Source organism: Macaca mulatta, chromosome 8 (genome assembly GCF_049350105.2).
Source record: "Macaca mulatta isolate MMU2019108-1 chromosome 8, T2T-MMU8v2.0, whole genome shotgun sequence".
In the NCBI taxonomy this organism is placed as follows: Eukaryota; Metazoa; Chordata; class Mammalia; order Primates; family Cercopithecidae; genus Macaca; species Macaca mulatta.
This window is the reverse complement of record NC_133413.1, coordinates 102427887-102447500: the sequence shown is the minus strand read 5'-3', so window position 1 is coordinate 102447500 and position 19614 is coordinate 102427887. Positions and strand designations below refer to the sequence as shown.

General features: G+C 37.7%; 1 protein-coding gene across 1 annotated transcript in view; it reads left to right on the top strand.

Annotated features, from left to right (window-relative positions):
* The window catches only part of RUNX1T1 (RUNX1 partner transcriptional co-repressor 1), a 143221-nt gene that overhangs the window by 91396 nt on the left and 32211 nt on the right, over window positions 1-19614 (top strand). Inside the window, 4 exon segments of the mRNA XM_015145689.3 lie at window positions 1297-1478; window positions 13587-13837; window positions 18471-18556; window positions 19119-19320. Coding sequence (XP_015001175.2) covers window positions 1297-1478; window positions 13587-13837; window positions 18471-18556; window positions 19119-19320 — 721 coding nt within the window.

The following is a 19614-nucleotide window of genomic DNA, read 5'->3' as shown; positions in this document are numbered from 1 at the left end:
CTGACGGAAAAAAAAAAATGGATTTGAGGTACAAGTAGCCAGCCGTAGTTCCTGTCCATGATTCTCTAGAGGGCTATTTTTTAAGGCTCTTGGGCCCCAAAATTGAGTCAGCCGGACCTCTCCTGTATTCAGAAATGCTTTTCTACCTGATGGGTTAATCGGTGTACATGGCACCTGGTTCCTGCAAATGAAATCTTCAAGTTGCAAAGAGATTTATGTGATTGATCTTTCCCGGAATTAAGTGTTATTGGGGATGAGTGCTAATGACTCTTCCCAGTATCCTCTCCGTTCTTCTGCCTTACTGCCCCTCCCCAAACAATAATAAAAATAAGAGAGAGAGAGAAAGCAATGACAGTCTGGATTTATAATGTCAAAGTAAGTTCAGAGTAAAATGCCTTCTTAGGTTTTCATTTTAATGCCTTTACTATGTGTGAAATTGCCTCTTTTTCTCTTATTACATTTGAGATTGCCAGAATTACCGATCAGCCTATCAGCCAGCCTGTTCTTTATTCAAGGTGCTGACCTAGCTGAGGAGGAAGAATGACCAGTATACAGGGTTTCTTCTAACATTAGAAGAGATATGTGTGTGTCTGTATGTGTGTGTGTGTATACATTCCTTAGAATAAAACTGATACAAAGAAGGCAGATTACTTTTGAAGACTACTAGAATATACTGCTTTATGCATTAATTCCATCTGGGATATGTGACTACACCCAGGCCATTACTTAAATGTTGTCTGAACTTGATGACTATGGAAAATAATCTCTATGTTCATGTCTATATTTTTAAGTGTATTTTCATTAAGTTAGTACTTGATAAAAGATATTTTCTAGGATTAGCCTGCTTGACCTTTGTGAGTCACCAGATACAAAATTGAATGTGTCAGGGCAACTATTCTGAAATCAATTGGACTATGTATATATTTTGTATACCCTTTATCTTCCCTGTGGAGAACAAAAGTTCTTATTGTTGGAGCTAGGTTCTCACATACTGTAGAACATATATTCGAGTATAAAGTGACCCTAAAAATAATGTGCCACTCGCAATGTTATCAGTGAAGAAATAAAAGAGAGGTGAAGTAATATACAAGGGTCAGTCACCTCACACTTAGGGCAATCTGGGCACATGGTAGCCCAGTGCTGAGAACTGTGCCTGTGGTTCCAGTCCATGGCATGCATTTGACCTTTGATGTAGCTGCATTGCATACTCTGCTCCAGTGTTCGAAAAGCAGAGTAAGTCAACAGGACAGAAGAAGCCTTTCAGTCCTTCCTCTCATTCCTGTCATTCCCTTGCAGGCCAACTTGCCCCTGCTGCAGCGTGAGCTCCTCCACTGCGCAAGACTGGCCAAACAGAACCCTGCCCAGTACCTCGCCCAGCATGAACAGCTGCTTCTGGATGCCAGCACCACCTCACCTGTTGACTCCTCAGAGCTGCTTCTCGATGTGAACGAAAACGGGAAGAGGCGAACTCCAGACAGGTGAGAGGGAGGAGGAGCCTGGATGAACCATGGCCTTTTTCTCAACGTTTAACACGTTTATTGTGACAATTAAACTGCCGGCCTATGTCTCTTGCACAATAGCAATAAGCCATTGTGGCCATCTTGAGAATCTGTCTCTGAATCTGTCTCTGGCCTGGGATTTTAACAGAGTTTTGAATCTCTGGCTTGTGACAGTTTGGCTTTTGTATAGATTAATCTTTTCTGCTTGTAATATTAAAGCTAAATGGTGAAGGTGAACGATTTTTTAGATTTTCCAAGTACAACTGATGGCTCTTAGATGCACATCAGTATTTAAATTCTCATTTGTTATGTAATTTAACCCAACCACATATTTTACTTCAATATTCTGAAATTGGCTGTTCCTAGTTTCCTTAAAATGTGATGGTTTTGAAGCTTGTCTGTTTGTATTTCTTAACACAGTACAGTAGCTATTCGTTTTGATTTGTATACGAACTAAGAGAAAACTTCTGGGACACTAGATGAACTAAGTGAAGATAAGAGTTATACAGTAGAGACCATAGATGGTATTTTTGCTGAAAATTTTACTTGTTAGATACTGTTCTATCAGCTACTGTGCTCTCATAACTGAGAATGCAAAGAAATGTAACATAAAACTACTTCTCCATTAAACCCTACAAAGTAATTGTTGAATAAAGCATACACATGAAATTTCCCATTTACTGTAGTAAAATAATTTTTGTGAATACCTCATCCTCATCTGTATCTTCTGGTATAGGAATGCACAGTCTTATTAGCATCATTTTGCATAGTATTTTTGAAATATGGAGAATTTTATAATGAAGCTATATTCAAAAACTTATTTAGCATATACTTTGCTTTCTTTCTCTGCTTATCTATTCTCTTTTGCTGCATTTCATCAGGCATGGGTGTGACAGGCTTCGAGAGGTTAACACCCTGACACAGTTATGTTCCACATTCATAGGAGCTTAAGGTCTTTGGAGCTGCTCAGAGACATCTATTTGTGACCGACTTAGCTATCCTTAAATGTATTAGCTGCTTTGCAAATCAGAATGTTATTTAAAAGCCAGCCAGTTTACATACTGCTATTACATAATCCTCTGTTAAGCAGTTTTTATGCTACAATCTCTGGAATTTTGTTCCTCTTGACATAGAACCTCTTAATAGTTTAAAATTCCTAAAGCAAACAGTGAAATATTAGTCTCCTTTTGACGTATTATAGGCCTACCTTCATCTGTGACCCACAAACAGAGCTACTTTCTTATTCTTGCAACTCGTATTTTCTTGGTCACATTGAAGAGTGAAATAGAGCACTTAGTAATTTAGCTTTTAAAGGGAACTGCTTAATCCTGATGCCTGAGTGGCATGTCCACATGATGCTGAAAACCAAGAGGTGGCTCAACATTAGATGATTTACACGTGCATTCCTGTTTGACCTGAACCCATTTACCCTGCAGGAAATGAGTATGACATACAGATAGTGAGATATTTTAGCTCCATGATGAAAGAATGAAGGAGAGACTCAATGGAAAATTGGAAGAAGGAAATGTATTTAGGGTTGTTGCGGTGGGGGGAGTGTAACAGGGAAAGGTTTAGATAGCTAAGATAAATGCAGAGATGATCCTGTAGGCAAAATTGAAAATGCACACAACTTACTCTGGCATTCCTAACTGCTAAATAACCATAACAGGGAATATGAAAATCTGTTTCATTCATTTCTCTATATTTCCAACTGTTTTCTCACTAGCTCTTTCCCAGTATTTTATGTTTGAATGTATCATGACTTTAGACTATCATTGGACAGTCCTAAGGTAAGTGCTGGGCAGTGTGTTAATATTGATGTGAAAACTTCATCTTAAATTCCGCAGACGCTCAGCATTCTTGTTTTGATGCTCCGTCGCTGTGCATGCATCACTGTATGCATTCAGTCGGGTAGAACTCTCCTAAAAAGAGTCTTTGGTCTGATTTTCCCTTTGGTTTTTCATGGATGGTTGCCAGAGTCAGAGTTCACATGGTTAATCTTTGGATGGAATATTCTTTATCAAATGGAGCACTGAAATATACATTATATCGCAAAGATGGCAAATGGGTTTCCTTAGAGTTAGGAGGAAGGGTAATGAGAATATGTTGTGTAAATACATTTGTATCTTGTGGGAATTTGATCAGAGCCAAGAAAATATGGGCCTCTACAGTATTTTTTCTTTTTGCATATATTTTCTGTATCTTGTTTGCATATGCATTTTCCTCTTCTCTGGTTATTTATCTGTATATCCAGATCTACTATATGAAATTTTATAGAGTATGGAGCTGTCTGACAGCAGAGCTTTTTTTGTTTTACTGAATGTTTTGTTGGTACATATGGTCTGACATGGATGAGCAGCCACGGTGAGATTTTGGAGTCTATTAAACTGGCTCATTAAAAAGATCAATCTGTTTCTGTAATAACACTGGGAGCCATCAGTCACTAAAAGAGGGAAAAACTGACACCTGAGGAGAAAACACATTTTGGTAATTTGTTCATGACATGTCATGAACAAAAGAGCGCTCTATATTTTGTTTACAACTTTGCGAGCTTAAATTCAGTGACGATTGCTGAGTTAATGTACTAAACAGTCATCACGTGTTTCAGGGATGGGTTTTGGCAAATTTAACTTTCTTCTTGTCCTTAAATATGATTGTCACTGGTTATGTTTTTTTTTCTTTTTTTAAACATTATTGTTATTTACAGAGAAATGAGTACTCTAGGGAAGTCTATGAAATTTTTTTTTTTTCTTCTTGTATGGAACAGTGAAATGTTTTCTACTTTCTTTTAAATATAGCTCTGGAGAGTGTCTCTGAACAAGTGTACTGATTTTGTAGGTCTGTGAGAGAATATTGTAGAACCCAAAGTAGAAAAAGACAATTTTTGTTATAAAATTATGTTATTTCTTTCCCAAAATATTAGGGAAACTAAGTAGAAAATTCTGATTTCTATTCTTTGTTAATATGTAAAAGTCAGTTATTTATAGTAAACATTTATTCTTCTATCATGCTGTGATGGGAGGTGCTGAAGAAGAGAATGCAGTCTTTTGTTTTGGAGCCATGTAAACGAAATGAACACTCTCTCGGATAGAGAGTAGAAGCTAAGAGCACTCTTTAAAACTGCTCACCGTGGTAGCTCGTAAAGACACAAGCACTTTTGTGTAGGAGGAAGGAAAAGAACTGTTAGATAATGCTTTCTTTCTTTGAGACTGCAGAATGGATTAAAATTATTAAGATTTAAAGAAAATAATTGTGTTAGGATGATTATCATTGCTGTCTTTCTTTTCTCAGAGCTTTGATATCACAGCTTTTTGATCTAATTTGCCTTTAGTATCGTATTCTCACCTGTTATGCTACTTTTCTGATTTAGGGTTCTTCTTGCTTAAGAAATCAAATCAAATAATCTTTGCTTTTGTATGGGTAACATTGTTGTTTTGTTTCCCATTTTGTTCCCCCTACTATCTCAAATGATTGATGTTAAGTATTAATCCCCTTACATGTCATTATTTTAATGTAATTATGCTTTACATTACTCTCAGTTTAACACTTCTAAACTTTCAATACAAAGGCCTTGTAGTTGGATTAATATGTATTTCCTCCTCCCCCAAAAATTAAACATTATTCTCTAAAAAGACTTGCATGAACTTTAGAGATATGTAATTTGTCACCTGGGAGGGATCTTATGGATACACCAGGCCCCATTCTTTTTTTTTTTTTCCTTAGGCATGGTCTGCAGTGTTGCCCAAGCTGGTTTCGAACTCCTGGTCTCATGTGATCCTCCCACAGTGTTGGGATTACAGGCATTAGCCACCACACCCTGCCTTTTTATATTTCATACCAAAAGAAAAAAAAATGACACATACTTTAAATTTATGGATTTGCTCATGGGATGTTATCTGTATTTTTTTTTTTTTAAGACAGTGTCTAGCTATGTTGCCCAGGCTGGTCTCAAACTCGTGGGCTCATGTGAACCTGCTGCCTCAGGCTCCTGAGTAGCTAGGACCTAGGTGTGCACCACCACACCCAGCTGGCTCCCATCTCTTTATTCTTGCACAAAGTAAGGCCCAAAGAACTTGCCTAATGTTGCAAAGTTTCTTAGTGAGAAACAAGCATATTTGCATACTTGAAATCTTCCAGTTGCATAAAATATGTTTCAATGTGCAGAATTTAAATAAGGAAACTCAACTAAGACTTAAGCTTCTCTTTTTTCACCTTACTTTCCCTCATTTATTTTCTATAGTTGCTCAAGTGGGTAGATGCCATAGTATAACATTCTGAGGTTTTATATATCTTTTTAACGGTAGAAGAGCCACAGCTAGCCTGTGTTCCTGACTAACTGTGTTCCTCAGTTAGAAAATGCTGAAGGTTGGAGGGTCAAAGGCAATCATTTTGAAATCATATTGGTTGTATTTGTAAGATTTGTTACAACAGTACACACCAACTAAACCGACTAGGCCCATTTTTTTGTTTGTTTCTGTAAAATGAAGGAGATTTCACTATTTTTATCTTTCTAAAAGAAAAGATAGATATGCTTTACAAGGAATTGTAGGGTCAACTGTGCAAATAAGAATTAAATTTGTATAACCTGCATTCAGTATTCTATGAAAAAAAATGTAGGGATTTTGTGTCAATTTATACATTCTAGTTTGCGTTCCTTCTATTATGTATTCCACAGTTGCAAGGAGTGATTTTTAAAAATATTAGTCACATCAATTGGGAGGCCTTTCAGTGAAATAGCACAAAATTACATTTATTTATTTATTTATTTGAGATGAAGTTTTGCCCTTATTGCCCAGGCTTCGGTGAGGGATCTTGACTCACTGCAACCTCCACCTCCTGGGTTCAAGCGATTCTCCTGTCTCAGCCTCCCAAGTAGCTGAGACATCAGAGGCCCACCACCATGCCCGGCTAATTTTTTGTGTTTTTATTAGAGACGGGGTTTCACCATGTTGGCCAGGCTGGTCTTGAACTCCTGACCTCAGGTGATCCACCCATCTCGGCCTCCCAAAGTGCTGGGATTACAGGCATGAGCCACTGTGCCCAGCACAAAATTATAGAGGGCATTTTGTTCTCTCCACATTCCAGCTTCAACTTTAACTTGTTAACCTGATTTCTTGCTGCTTTGTTAGAGTCTAACCTTACTGCATACTCCTCACTTCTTAATCTGTATTCCAACTGATGGTTTCTACTGTCTTTCCTAGTTCTTATGTGTCGTAATTCTATTAATACCTCACGGCCTAACTGAGTATCTGCTATTTGAATGAAAGCTTCCCACTTATAAATACTATAATAATGGTTACTGTTTACTGAGCACTTCAGGTATGCTGGGCCCTGTGCTAAATAATCGACAGACTAACATATAGCATTCATTTCCTCACAATCCTATGACATAGACTCAAGAAGGCCAAATAATGTGTGTGAAGTCACATGGCTTGTCAGAAGCCCTAATGGAATTCTGACCCTAGGTTCTCGGACTCAAACGCCCATGCTCTCATAGCCGTGATTCTGTACCGTTAGCCTCTGAATGCTCCTGCTTGAAAACAGAGTGCTTTGATTAACTTATTGAATGCCAAATTCATGTTAGGCTCTTTTCTTAGATTCTTTCCTATAGTTCTTTCCATAGCTTTGGATAATCATTTCCCATTTTGCAGGCAGAAACACTGAGGCTCTTAGGAGATTCAGCCTCTTGAGTTCATATGGCCAGCAAATAGCATAGCCACAATTTGAAGCCAAGTCCATGTGACTCCAAAACCTCTGTCTTTTTGAGTACACATTCTGGAGTAATCTCTCACTCTGCTCTCACATACCACATTTGTTCTGTTTTTAATGGTACCTTCTGTATACATGTCCTATATGAAAGTATAGAAGTCTTGTACCTCCAATTGAATCATTTTAATGGTAAAGAATTAAAGTCTGCCCTAAATAATAATCTTATGGAAGGTTGAGGGACCATGTTTCTGTCATCTTTGTACTGCCACTGAAGTACAGGATAGTGCATTGCACATACTGGGTGCCTAAATCAAAGCAGAACACTACAAACAGAACAAAAACCACTATTGATCAAATAATTCAAATTAAACTTAATGCAGTCATTTTTAGTAGTGTATTAAATGGTCTCTCTTCCGGGCATCTTTATTTATTTATTTGGTTAAAAAAATGCATCTCTGAAATACAATAAAAACAGTCACAGACAGCCCAGGAACCAAATGCAGTGATTGGTTCACTGACCAGAAAAAACTGGAGGGCTCCAATAGAAACATACAGATGACAGATTCGAATAAGCAAGCAGAGTTCCAAACAGCAGGAGCAGCAGAAACGGAATACTTCAGCAGTGGCAGAGATCAGAGAAGGCAAGGGGAATGGCCACTAACAGACAGCCTAACTGTTGAGCAGATGGTCAGCTTCAGACATGTGACGGAAGCATTCCACCTTCTCACTGCTGGAGGGAAGGCTCAGATGGCTCCCCCAACCTGCATATTGCAATCCTTGAAGGGCTGGGCATCACGTTTGTGTGTCTGGAGTGGCAAGTATCCACCTGCCTCTTATTTACTTCTAGAAGTATTAGCACATTGCTCAGAAAGTCCTCACTCCTAGGTGGTTGTTTAGCAATGGAGAGATTAAAGGTGCTTCTCTCCTTTAGTTTGATTTTCTTTTTAAGGGCACTGGGGAGTTTGTAATGTATTTTGTTTCAATACCTTATTCAGTATCAATAAAAGTGTATTATGTGAAATTCATATCTAAAGTCACCTCTTTCGTAACCATTTCTGAAGAGACCCTTTGCTGAATTATGTTTTAAAAATAATGATGATGAGAATGATTGCCCTCCCCCCGCCCCGATTCAATGTCTAGTCCTTCTATGGCAGTCTTAAACTGCACGTGTTAGAAAAGGAAAGGAAGATGTCTTTGATGTTATTAAGGTCTTTGGTCTGTGTTTAATAGAACTACCATCTTAAGATTTAGATACAGACTTCTAAAATATAAGAATAAAATAAAGTAAATCTTCAATGCCTGGTCTTAAAAGAATTTTAGACCCAGTGTCTCACTCCTACTCATTTTTCAAGGAACTACAGTCTAGGGATGGGACTTGGCTGGGCTGCTGAGACAAACAGCAAACAAATCTGGGGCCCGTGACTCTGGGGGATACTGGCAAAGTGGCACCGTGGTGTGACAAGGGCCAAGACAAAGTTATCCTGGGACTGGAAGGAGGGACCCGTGTAGAGATGCTTGAGATCAGCAATAGGACTTAGATTTGGAAAAGAAAGTTGTAGAGTGACTTCAAGTTTCTACTTGGGTAATAGGTAGAAGATGGTCAGAAAGCAAAAGAGAAATGAGGCCAGTTTGGACTTGTGAAATGTCTGTCAAAACTCAGATAAGTGAGGGCGTAAGGCACACAATTTATTTAAATAAATAAATAGCAGGATGAATATTAGAATTTAAGTTTCTTCTTTCTTAGGTTTATTGTGCTCTATCAATTTGCCTTCCCCTAAAACAATATTTATAGTGGTATTTCCTCACATTAAAAAAAAAATGTCAATGTAGAGAAAAAAACTTACACTGCCATGGAGATTTGTCCTCTTGTTCTACTTATTGTCATGATTTTATGATGGTTTTTTCATACTTCCCCGTTTCCTTGAATGTTACACTGTTTTATATAAATGTTACTAAGGGATTATCAGCACACACTAGCTAATCATCATTTTAAAAATATTTCGTGTAGAGTTTTTGTTTTTATTTATTTTTATTTTTTCCTCGAGATGGAGTCTCGCTCTGTCACCTAGGCTGGAGTGTAGTGGCATGATCTTGGTTCACTGCAACCTCCCTGCCTCAGGTTCAAGTGATTCTTCTGCTTCAGCCTCCCGAGCAGCTGGGACTACAGGCATGCTCCACCACACCTGGCTAATTTTTGTATTTTTAGTAGAGACGGAGTTTCACCATGTTGGCCAGGCTGGTCTCAAGCTGCTGACCTCAAGTGATCCATTCACCTCACCCTCCCAAACAGCTGAGATTACAGGCATGAGCCACCACGCCCAGCCTCATGTAGTTTTTAAAGGACATTTATTTTCTTTTCCTAATAGTTTACAGTTTCTGTTATTGAGGAGCTGGGGAAAAAAAGAGCCTGAGATGGGGTAAAGTATAAATTAGGTTGCCTCTTAATTTGTTTCTACAAGTGTTGTTTTCTATTAGTCCCATTTCACTGAGCAGAATACTGAAGCCAGAAAGATGGTAACTGGAGATCACACAACTGGGTCCTAAGGATCCCCTGCCCTTAGAACATTAAACCTCGAGAGAGAAACGATTGGGATCTAAATGTGGAAGTGGTTAGATTGTGTTGAGGAAAATGTCTCCTGGTAAGGAGATAGAACATCCTCAGGTAGACTTAAAAAACAAATAAAATCTTTCAGAAATACTTAAGACATAACAGACTTCTCACTTCAAATTTCGACTAGAATTTGAGTTATTTCATGAGTATACTGGTATGGGACAATGAAAAGTCTTTGCTAATTTTGCCTAATACACTGAAAAGGGCAACGAAGAATGCAAATATGGAGTTCACCCAAGCAAATGAGATATAGGTAGGTGTAGGCATTTCTAAGAAGCAGACAGACAAATGGCAATTGTTTGAGTTACCCTTCTGAACATACATGCTTTGAATAGAACTGGCCTTATAAGTAGACATTAGTAATTTGAGGAAGCACCAGAGAGACGCTTCATAGCTTTATTTTTGTGGACAGTGGAAGTTTTTGTATTTTCTTTTTTTCCCCTTCTTTTTGAAACAGGGTCTCACTCTGTTGCTCAGGCTGGAGTGCAGTGGTATGATCATGGCTCACTGCAGCCTCGATCTCGGGCTCAAGTGATCCTCCTGCCCCAGCTTCCTGCCTCGATCTCGGGCTCAAGTGATCCTCCTGCCCCAGCTTCCTGAGTATCTAGGACTACAGGTGTACGTTACCATGCCCAGCCAATTTTTTTATTTTTTGTAGAGACAAGGTCTCACTATGTTGCCCAGGCTGGTCTCAAACTCCTGTACTCAAACAATCCTTCCTCCTGGAGCCTTCCAAAGTGCCAGGACTACAGGTATTAGTCACCACACCTCTGCAAGTGTTAATGTTTCACAACTGTTAGAATGTAAACTACCCTTGTGAGGTCATGAGCTTTATTATTTCAGTAGCTAGCAGGGTGATGGGCCCCAGGATAGGACAGTAAGACCTGATTGAAATGAGAGAACAGACTCGGGCCCTAGCCTGCCTTTTAGGACATTACTGCCCTTGCTTTAGGAAAAAATAATGCTTTTTTCCTCCCATTTAATTGGGTCATTGAAGTAATAGCACTGAACAAAGGGTTCCACTAAGGATGAAGATAAATAGCGTATCTAACCATTTAAAAATTGTAAAAATTATTCCAATGTTGTTGTTGTTTTCATTGATCAAGGAGAGAGAAAACTAGTAAGTTGGAGTGGTTTGACCCAAATAGGTCAAAGAAAGATGTTTCATTATTTAGAAATTCTACAGGGGCTGCACTAAGAGGATGTTTCCTAATTTTTGCACAAAAAATAAGGTATAAATAATAAATTGTTCAAACCAAGGAACAGAGAACTTGGCTAAGGTGATTGCCTTAGGTACTTATGGTTTGGGCAGAGGACTATCAGCACTGTGTGTTTTGATCTGTGTAACTATGGTATTTAGCTGTAAATATAAAATACTTGAATTGCAGAGTTTGCAAACTAAAAGGGACTGCAGAAATCTTCTAGTCTAGTGGTTTTCAAACTTGATTTTAGCCACAGACTTTTTCCTTTAAAAATGAAATCTTAAGTGGAACCCCGATGATTAACACAGATAATAAGAAGTGGGTTCCTCTGGCACTTTACATCTTGAGAATCTTGATTCTTTGGGGGAAAAGTTCTTCATTGCCTACAAAATCCCTTAAGCACCTCAGGTGGCACAGTTTGAAAGCCACTGATCTAGTCCAACCCTTTCATTTTACAGATTAATAAACTGAGGTCTAGAGAGGTTAAGTGACTTGCCCAAGGTCACACAGCTAGTCATGGAAGAGCCAGGACTAGATCTCAGGTCTCTTGATTCCCAGTCCAATGCTCTTTCCACTACACCACACTGCCAGTAAGGTAGGTGCTATGTTAGCATTATGTTCACAGCCGCTAATAGTCTTCAGTATTTTCCAACTGATTTATGCTAATATGCATTGAATATTGAAGTGTATTATTTAGAAATTTGTAGGATATGCAAATACAGATTTGAATCACATGGGTATACTCTTAGAAGATAAATCAGTATCTAGAATGTTTCAGTTCACTTTTAAAAATTATTTTAAAGCAATGCAATTAGGTAATGTCTCAGCTACACTGGATATTTTAGTCTGATATCAATGATCAATATGTAAGGAGTCAGTATGTTTTAGTGTAGACACATACTTTGATGGGAGTGGCATTAGGATTCCTGGCTGCCACTCCCTTGGGGGCTATGCTCTGCCATCATTTCCAATATTGGCCAGTCTATTCAGAATAGTGCATCCCTCTTAGTATGTAGTGGGCATGTTCTTTAACATAAAACTCTGAAGATTTACCCTCAGTTCTTTCTATGTCTTTACCTTCTGTCTCTAAGTCCTTTATTCTTCTCAACCTGGTGTGTATGAATTGTCACTGCGGGACCCACCCTAAAGGGGCATAAAGGATGTTTCATTGTAGAATCCTGTTGCCCCTGATCATCTCTGTTGTTGATTCAGTTTCCACCTGGATTGCTCTAGTATTATCAGACAAAGACTAGATGCTGTCACTAGATGCCAGGAAAGTAGAAAAAGTGCCTCTATGCTGTTATTTTACTACCTAAAATAAAGAAGGCATGTAGAAGTCTGTAGCCACTGTGAACCAGTAGAATTCTTATGAGAAAATGTCCCTGAGAAAATAGATGTTACCACCTGTCTAAAGATAAGAGTGCCGGTCTTGTAAGTAAAAAGTAAGTTTGGGAGCAGTGATTACAGTCAAAGTTAAATATGGTTTGTTTCTATCTTATTGAATATATTAGGGGCTAGTCTCTAAGCAGTAGAAGTATATACAGCCAGAAATTACTTCTTGAGTCCTACATTTATTTGAGAATCAAGGAATCGTGACTAGTTATCAGGTCTTATTTATAGAATGCATTCCTTCTGAAAGCCAAGTTCAGAGTTTTGTGCATCACATGGTGATGTGTCGTCAGGGTGTTCCCGTCCTGCCGTATAACCTGATAACCCCAGACAGGATACATTAGCTCTCTGTGTATGTGTTTCCTCAACTTTAAAATAAAATAATGACCTAGATCTTCCTTCTAGTCCAGGCTAGCTCTGTATGACTGCTGATTGATTACCTTGGTGACTCAAGATAGTGTCAGGGTCCCAGACATTGCATTGCATGCTGTGTTCACTTGGTTTGATCCTTACTTTCCTGTAGAAGTTTCTGTGATGATGGAAATGTTATATATCTGTGCAGTCCACTACTGAAGCCACCAGCCACACGTACCCGTTGAGCACTTGAAATGTGGCTGCTGATACTGAAGAACTGAATTTTAAGCTTTATTTAATTTTAAGTAACTTACATTTTAAGTTAAGCAACCACGTGTAGCTAATGTATTGAACAACACAGTTCTTAGATGTTCTCTGACACAGATGTCAGAGACCAAGTGGAATAGGTGTAGCTCAAGTGTTCATCAAGAGAGTGGTGATGTTTTACCTTGATGATTCTTCATCAAATATAGTCGGTCTTAGGGTAACTTGTTAGAAATCAAGCACTGTTTTTTGAATGAAAATGTTATCTACAGGAGACTTGAGTTTCCTCTTGTTTGTGACTTAACCACATGAGCTTCAACTGAAAAGATATTTGCTAATTTGATGAGAAGTGAAGCATTTTCTCCTATCTGCAGGCTTATGATCATTTAGGTCTCGACACAGGTCTCAGTGAATTCCCGTATGTTTTCTGGGAAGCTGAGTTTAGGTTTCTGGTCAATAAAAAATATTCTGTCTTTATTCCAAGCTCAAATATGAGTGACTGAACTGTGCTGATTTCTGAATCGATGATGAAACAAACTCTTGTTTTTTCCCTCTTAGAACCAAAGAAAATGGCTTTGACAGAGAGCCTTTGCACTCAGAACATCCAAGCAAGCGACCATGCACTATTAGCCCAGGCCAGCGGTACAGTCCAAATAACGGCTTATCCTACCAGCCCAATGGCCTGCCTCACCCCACCCCACCTCCACCTCAGCATTACCGTTTGGATGATATGGCCATTGCCCACCACTACAGGGACTCCTATCGACACCCCAGCCACAGGGACCTCAGGGACAGAAACAGACCTATGGGTAAGACTGAAGGATCTGTTCACTTCTTATGGGATTGGGTGCTTGAAGACTTGCACCATTACTTCTGAACTGAACTTGAGGCTTGAAATCTGTGATAGGGATAAAAATTATCTTATCTTATCTTGCTTTATATTGTCTCCTTTATGAAAAAAACTTGATTGGTATTAATAGACTTTTCAACAGCTGTGCGCTGTCTCTCTCCTAATCACTTGTATTCTTTAAGACAGTGCACTAAATTTCTTTGGAGGAGGGCATCTATATTAATACAAGACCCTCAATTGTGTTTGTAACAAATGCAAAATAAATTTTTAGCTTGAATTCTCTTTTAACACGAGACTTCATATGCAGTCTGCCTGCCACAAATATTTTTAAAAATCACTTTATTTTCTTGCATTGTGTCTTTTGTTTCAGATAGTCTCTACGTTTATTTTGATTTTTTTCGAGCCTCCATGATATTCCATATTTCCAAAGTATGATATGGTATGCTATCTGTGGCTTCACAGATGTTTCCTGAGGAATGATTTGGTACTTTTGTTTACTTGAAAATGCCAGTGATTGAAGTTAATATTGACAATTTGGGGTCAAGGATCGGAATACTGAAGAAGTGAATTTGGGCAAATATGTGTTCTATTTCCCTGTGTTCATTCCTTCTTTGCATAAAACTATTAGAAGTAAAGCATTTTGTCTGGGTGCAGTGGCTCACGCCTATAATCCCAGCACTTTGGGAGGCCGACATGGGTAGATGAGTTTGAGCTCAGGAGTTTGAGACCAGCCTGGGCACTGTGACAAAATCCCGTCTCTACTAAAATTAAAAAATTAGCCAGGCATGGTGGTGGACTCTTTTAGCCCCAGCTACCTGTGGGGCTGAGGCAGTAGGATTGCTTGAGCCCAGGAAGCAGAGGTTACAGTGAGATGAGATCATGCCACTGCACCCCACACCATGCACCCCAGCCTGGGTGGCAGAGCAAGACCCTGTCTCAAAAAAAAAAAAAAAGAAGTAGTAAAGCATTTTGAAGACATTGCCTTCTGTAGAACAAATGTCTACCATGAAAAGTGAGAGAGAAGATGAACAAGGTAAGTTTTTAAACATATGATTAGTGGTTCAGTGGTGGAGATGATAGTGTATCAGAGGGTTATTAGTAAGTACACTATTACTGGAGTGCCTTCAATTCTTAATTAGTGATGAGTCTAACTGAGAGCAATAGTGAGTCTCCTCTTCTTTTTCCATCTCCTGTGTCCACATCACCCACCAACAGGACTTTCTCTACCTTGTAACGAATTGCTGGCAAACTTTCCTGATGCGGGTGACTTAGTGGCCAGTACACTAGAAAGAGCAGGGGATGAAGTGCAAGTAGAAAACCCAAAAACAGAGCTGAGGATACAGAATTCTGGGGAATGTAGCTAGCCAGTTATTCACTACTTGATTACAGTGATAGTGGTTTTTGTTTTGTTTTGTTTTTAGCCACAGGCAGAGAGAGTCTTAATATGTAAAGTTTACATTTGATTTCCAAGTATGTTGCTAGCAAACAGGGGCTCCACGTGTAGGGCCTTTTTTGCCTTTCTACGCCCAACACCCCAAATGTTTAGAAAGCAGGAAGAGTCAGGATGAGGGGAGGGGCGATTGAAGCTTTGGTTGTAAGATAGTAAATTAGTAGTTCTGGTTCTCCACAACAGTAATTTCTACGTTTATATAGTGTGTCAGACAAATGACTAAGCATATAATTTGTGCTTTCTTAATAGCCAATCTGTCTAATGTTCTCGCAGGTACCATTTCTGAAGAGCTTTCAAAGGTGGTTATGCTATTTCTTGATCTGGATTGATATTTGGACCCCAAAATCAAATGTGATAACAATTCCCTTCTACACAAAGCCTTAGCATTTATTTATGACTTAAGTACTGAAAACCATGACTGCATGTTTTTAAATAGCAGTGGAGTCATCAGGTCGTGGTGAGACCAATTCAAGGGATCCCATTTTGTAGATGTGTTAGCAAATGGCCTGTTTCTTAGGCAGCAGGTGCTATTTTGTGAAATATTAGTTCCAGTGCACTATACAGTAATCAGCAAGGAAGTAATTACACTTATGTGCAACGATTATGTTTTCATCAAGTAATGTAAAATATCCCTTTATGAATTATATCTGTATCCATTGGTTTTATGTGATTTTCTTCAGACCATGTTCCTTACCTTTTAATTATATTAGCTTATAAAACTAATAGTGCTAATCTCTATAAATATGTGCAGCTACTAAACCATCCCTAAAGTCTGGCAGAGTTTAGTGTGTGTTAATGTAAAATAAAATCTTGATGTATGAGCAACAAATTATGGTATTACATCAGGCTGCCATTTTGAGAATATAAAAATTGTCATAAAGATATACTTAGTCTGGTACGATTTATAAATGCCTATTATGTGTAGGGACATATACTCACTAGAATCCTTCAGTAAAGTAACCTGTTAGTGGCATTAGTTTATAAGTAAGCTTAGAGTTTTAGCCTAGTCAAAATATTCTAAAACAAAATAACTAGTTAAGACTCAACATTAGTGTCAAATTTCCCACAAATGAAAATGTGATTATGAGCTATTTAATGATTATGAGCTATTTTCCCCTGGTACATCCCTCTGGTATTATGACTATAAATAAAAATTGTGTGCTGCTGAATATTTAAGTATCTTAAATAGAGAAATTAGTAAATGTAAAATCTTGATTTATTTTTTATTTTTAAAGATTTGATTATATCTAACAAATGACTTTCAGTGTTCAAAAGCAGCAAATGAATCTTACATTTTTTCAGCAAGTACTTGAGCTCAAACATGTTTCTAATACACTTAGTATTTTTTTTAAATGAGATGAAGCTTAGTACTGTTTCACAAATGCTGAAATCCCACTACCACAGATGTCCTGTTGCTCATTAATATTACTCCAGGCGTTACAGCTTGTGTCATTACTGATTTGTTCTGCTGAATTTTTCAAGCTTTTGAGACCTCTGGAATTCTTGTCCTTAAAGGCAAATATTCAGATGCCTCTAACATGGAAGTCACTGTCACATTTATATCCTTATCACTTTCTGGTTATTTTCTGTGGTGACTAATTTTAACAGTAGTGGTTTTTCCCTAAAACACAGGCAACAAATAAGTTAACAAAAATTACATATTTGCAAACATTTCAACTTGAAATAATCACAACAGAGCAGTAACTAAGTACTATTTTTCCCAATGTGTTTATATTATGCAAATTAATAAAACATATTTGCACTTTTACTTTTTAACCAATAGGTGGCATTGACAATTTTAACTTTTAAAATATATCTTAGAATATGTTCTAATTGGACAGGAGTGGTACAAAGCATCTTGCATTTAGCTTTTCAGTTAGTCTGAGAAAGGGTGGTCATAAATTTGTTCACTTCCATCAGTTGTAAATGAAATCTCTTCACATGGTTGGCTGAACAGAGTCATGTGACTCATCTTTATTTGTGTACATCAGCAAAAAAAAGGGATTTCTAACCACTTAAATCTCACAAAAAGTAAAATTCAGTGTCTTATAACTCGTTTGGTCATTTAATTCTTACATAAGTTCCACAGAGAGTTAGCCCAGTTATCTAGAAACCCAAACTATAAGAAACCTTATTTGCTGTTCAGAGTAACATTTTGAGAATTGGTAACCAAAAATAATAGTTTTGTTCATTTAAATTGCAAAATAATGCCACAGCTCAATGACTTTCCTATTCAACAGAATATAAAGTGAATATGTAAGAGGAACAACATGTTTCCAGGTTTCTCTGATCGGAACCTTTCAGCCCATCTTTTTAGTGAGACACATTTACTTCCTATTTTAATGAGCATCCTAGCTAACTGCTTAAATTCGTTAATACTGGTGCTCACTTGGTAAACACTTATATATTACCTTTTCATAGTGGTATCTTAATTATGATGCTAAAGAGCATTAAGTCTTATGGACTTCAAATTAGGATTTTCAGTTGGTTCACTTGGATTTATGATATTTGTCAAATTATATCTTGTATGTTAATTTTGTAATGAAGGATGTCCAATTTACTTTTATTTTTTATTTTTTTGGTAAACCAAATGAGTATATGTAGCTCCATATTATACAAGCCTTCTCTTCATGTTCTAATTTTGTCATGTAAGTATATGTGTTAGGATTGTATTCATTTATACAAGGCTGAAATATGGAAAAATTTACCATGCTTGTTTTGGGAAAGCATGTCCCTTCCCATGTAAAATGACTTATGCTATCTTTATTTTTAATGCAGGACGTCAATGCTTTAAAAACCACTTAATGTCTACTTGTGGTTTCTTGTATTTATTAAGAGTTAGAATGTATTTTTACTTACAGAGTGTTGTGTGGATAACTAGCTGTGGGCTTGGTGTCACTTAACTGTCTCTTGTGTGTAAAATAAAGTCTTCTGACCAGCTGACCTCTGAAATTCCTTCTAGTTCTCGTATTTTATCATTCTGTGAGGAACCTATTAGGTAATTCTGAATCATGTCTCCATTCAAAATCAAATGTATTTTTACATCATTGAGTTTGCCCACATAGTCCTTACTGTGAGTCTGTGTGTGTATGGGTTGTATACTGAACACTTTAGGGTTATTCAGCCTTCTCTATTTTTGTAGGGTTGCATGGCACACGTCAAGAAGAAATGATTGATCACAGACTAACAGACAGAGAATGGGCAGAAGAGTGGAAACATCTTGACCACGTAAGACATCAGTAATCATTTGGGATTAAAAAATGTTTGGAAAACAACTGGAGTGAGGTTATGTGATAAAATAAAAGCTTGGTGATCCTTTGAAGGTACTGTGTTTCCTGCTATCCTTGAAAAAAATAATGAGCGAGAATATTTGAAGTAGAATGTAGAATTTGATTTCTAAATTGATATGAAAGCCACTTAAGAGAAATGTTTAGATCTTGGAAAGGAATTCTCAAAGCCAGATCAGTGGGCTACTGTTTTATTGTGAAAAGGTTATTTAATTTCTAAAGTAATGGGATTAGTATTTAGAGAGGTGGATTTACTGGCTATAGTGCCTTCAGGTGAAATTTCCCTTCTGTCTTGTGTTCATACATCTCTCTTCTCATTCCCATAGAATTTTCTCATCTATTGGCTCTGAATTTCAAATCTAGCTGTAGAAAATACTAGACCAAAAACTTCAGGGATAAAATTGCTTCCTTCATTGTCCTGAAATGGTTTGTTTCACTATTCAGTAAAATCTTTAATTGTGATGATTTATACGCTCTTCCCTATTCTCCCCTTTCCCACATAGCTGTTAAACTGCATAATGGACATGGTAGAAAAAACAAGGCGATCTCTCACCGTACTAAGGCGGTGTCAAGAAGCAGACCGGGAAGAATTGAATTACTGGATCCGGCGATACAGTGATGCCGAGGACTTAAAAAAAGGTGGCGGCAGTAGCAGCAGTCACTCCAGGCAGCAGAGTCCCGTCAACCCAGACCCAGTTACACTAGGTAACTTTTCTTCAGATGGGTATCTCGAACACATATTTCTTATGCTGTTAATGCTGACTTTATTTTTAACTTCTTTTTAAAATTAAAGGATATGCAAGGAATTTTAAGACAATAAACAATTTACATATCCTCCAATATGTCTTATCTGTCTATTAGGAATTTGGGCAGATTGGCATAGACAGAGATTGCCACAAAACTTAAATTCCTTTTCCAGGTAAATGTATTGAGCTGATGGCAGAGTTTCCGCACTGAACCAGAATTTCATGTGCTTAACTAAAACTTGCGCTCCTTCAA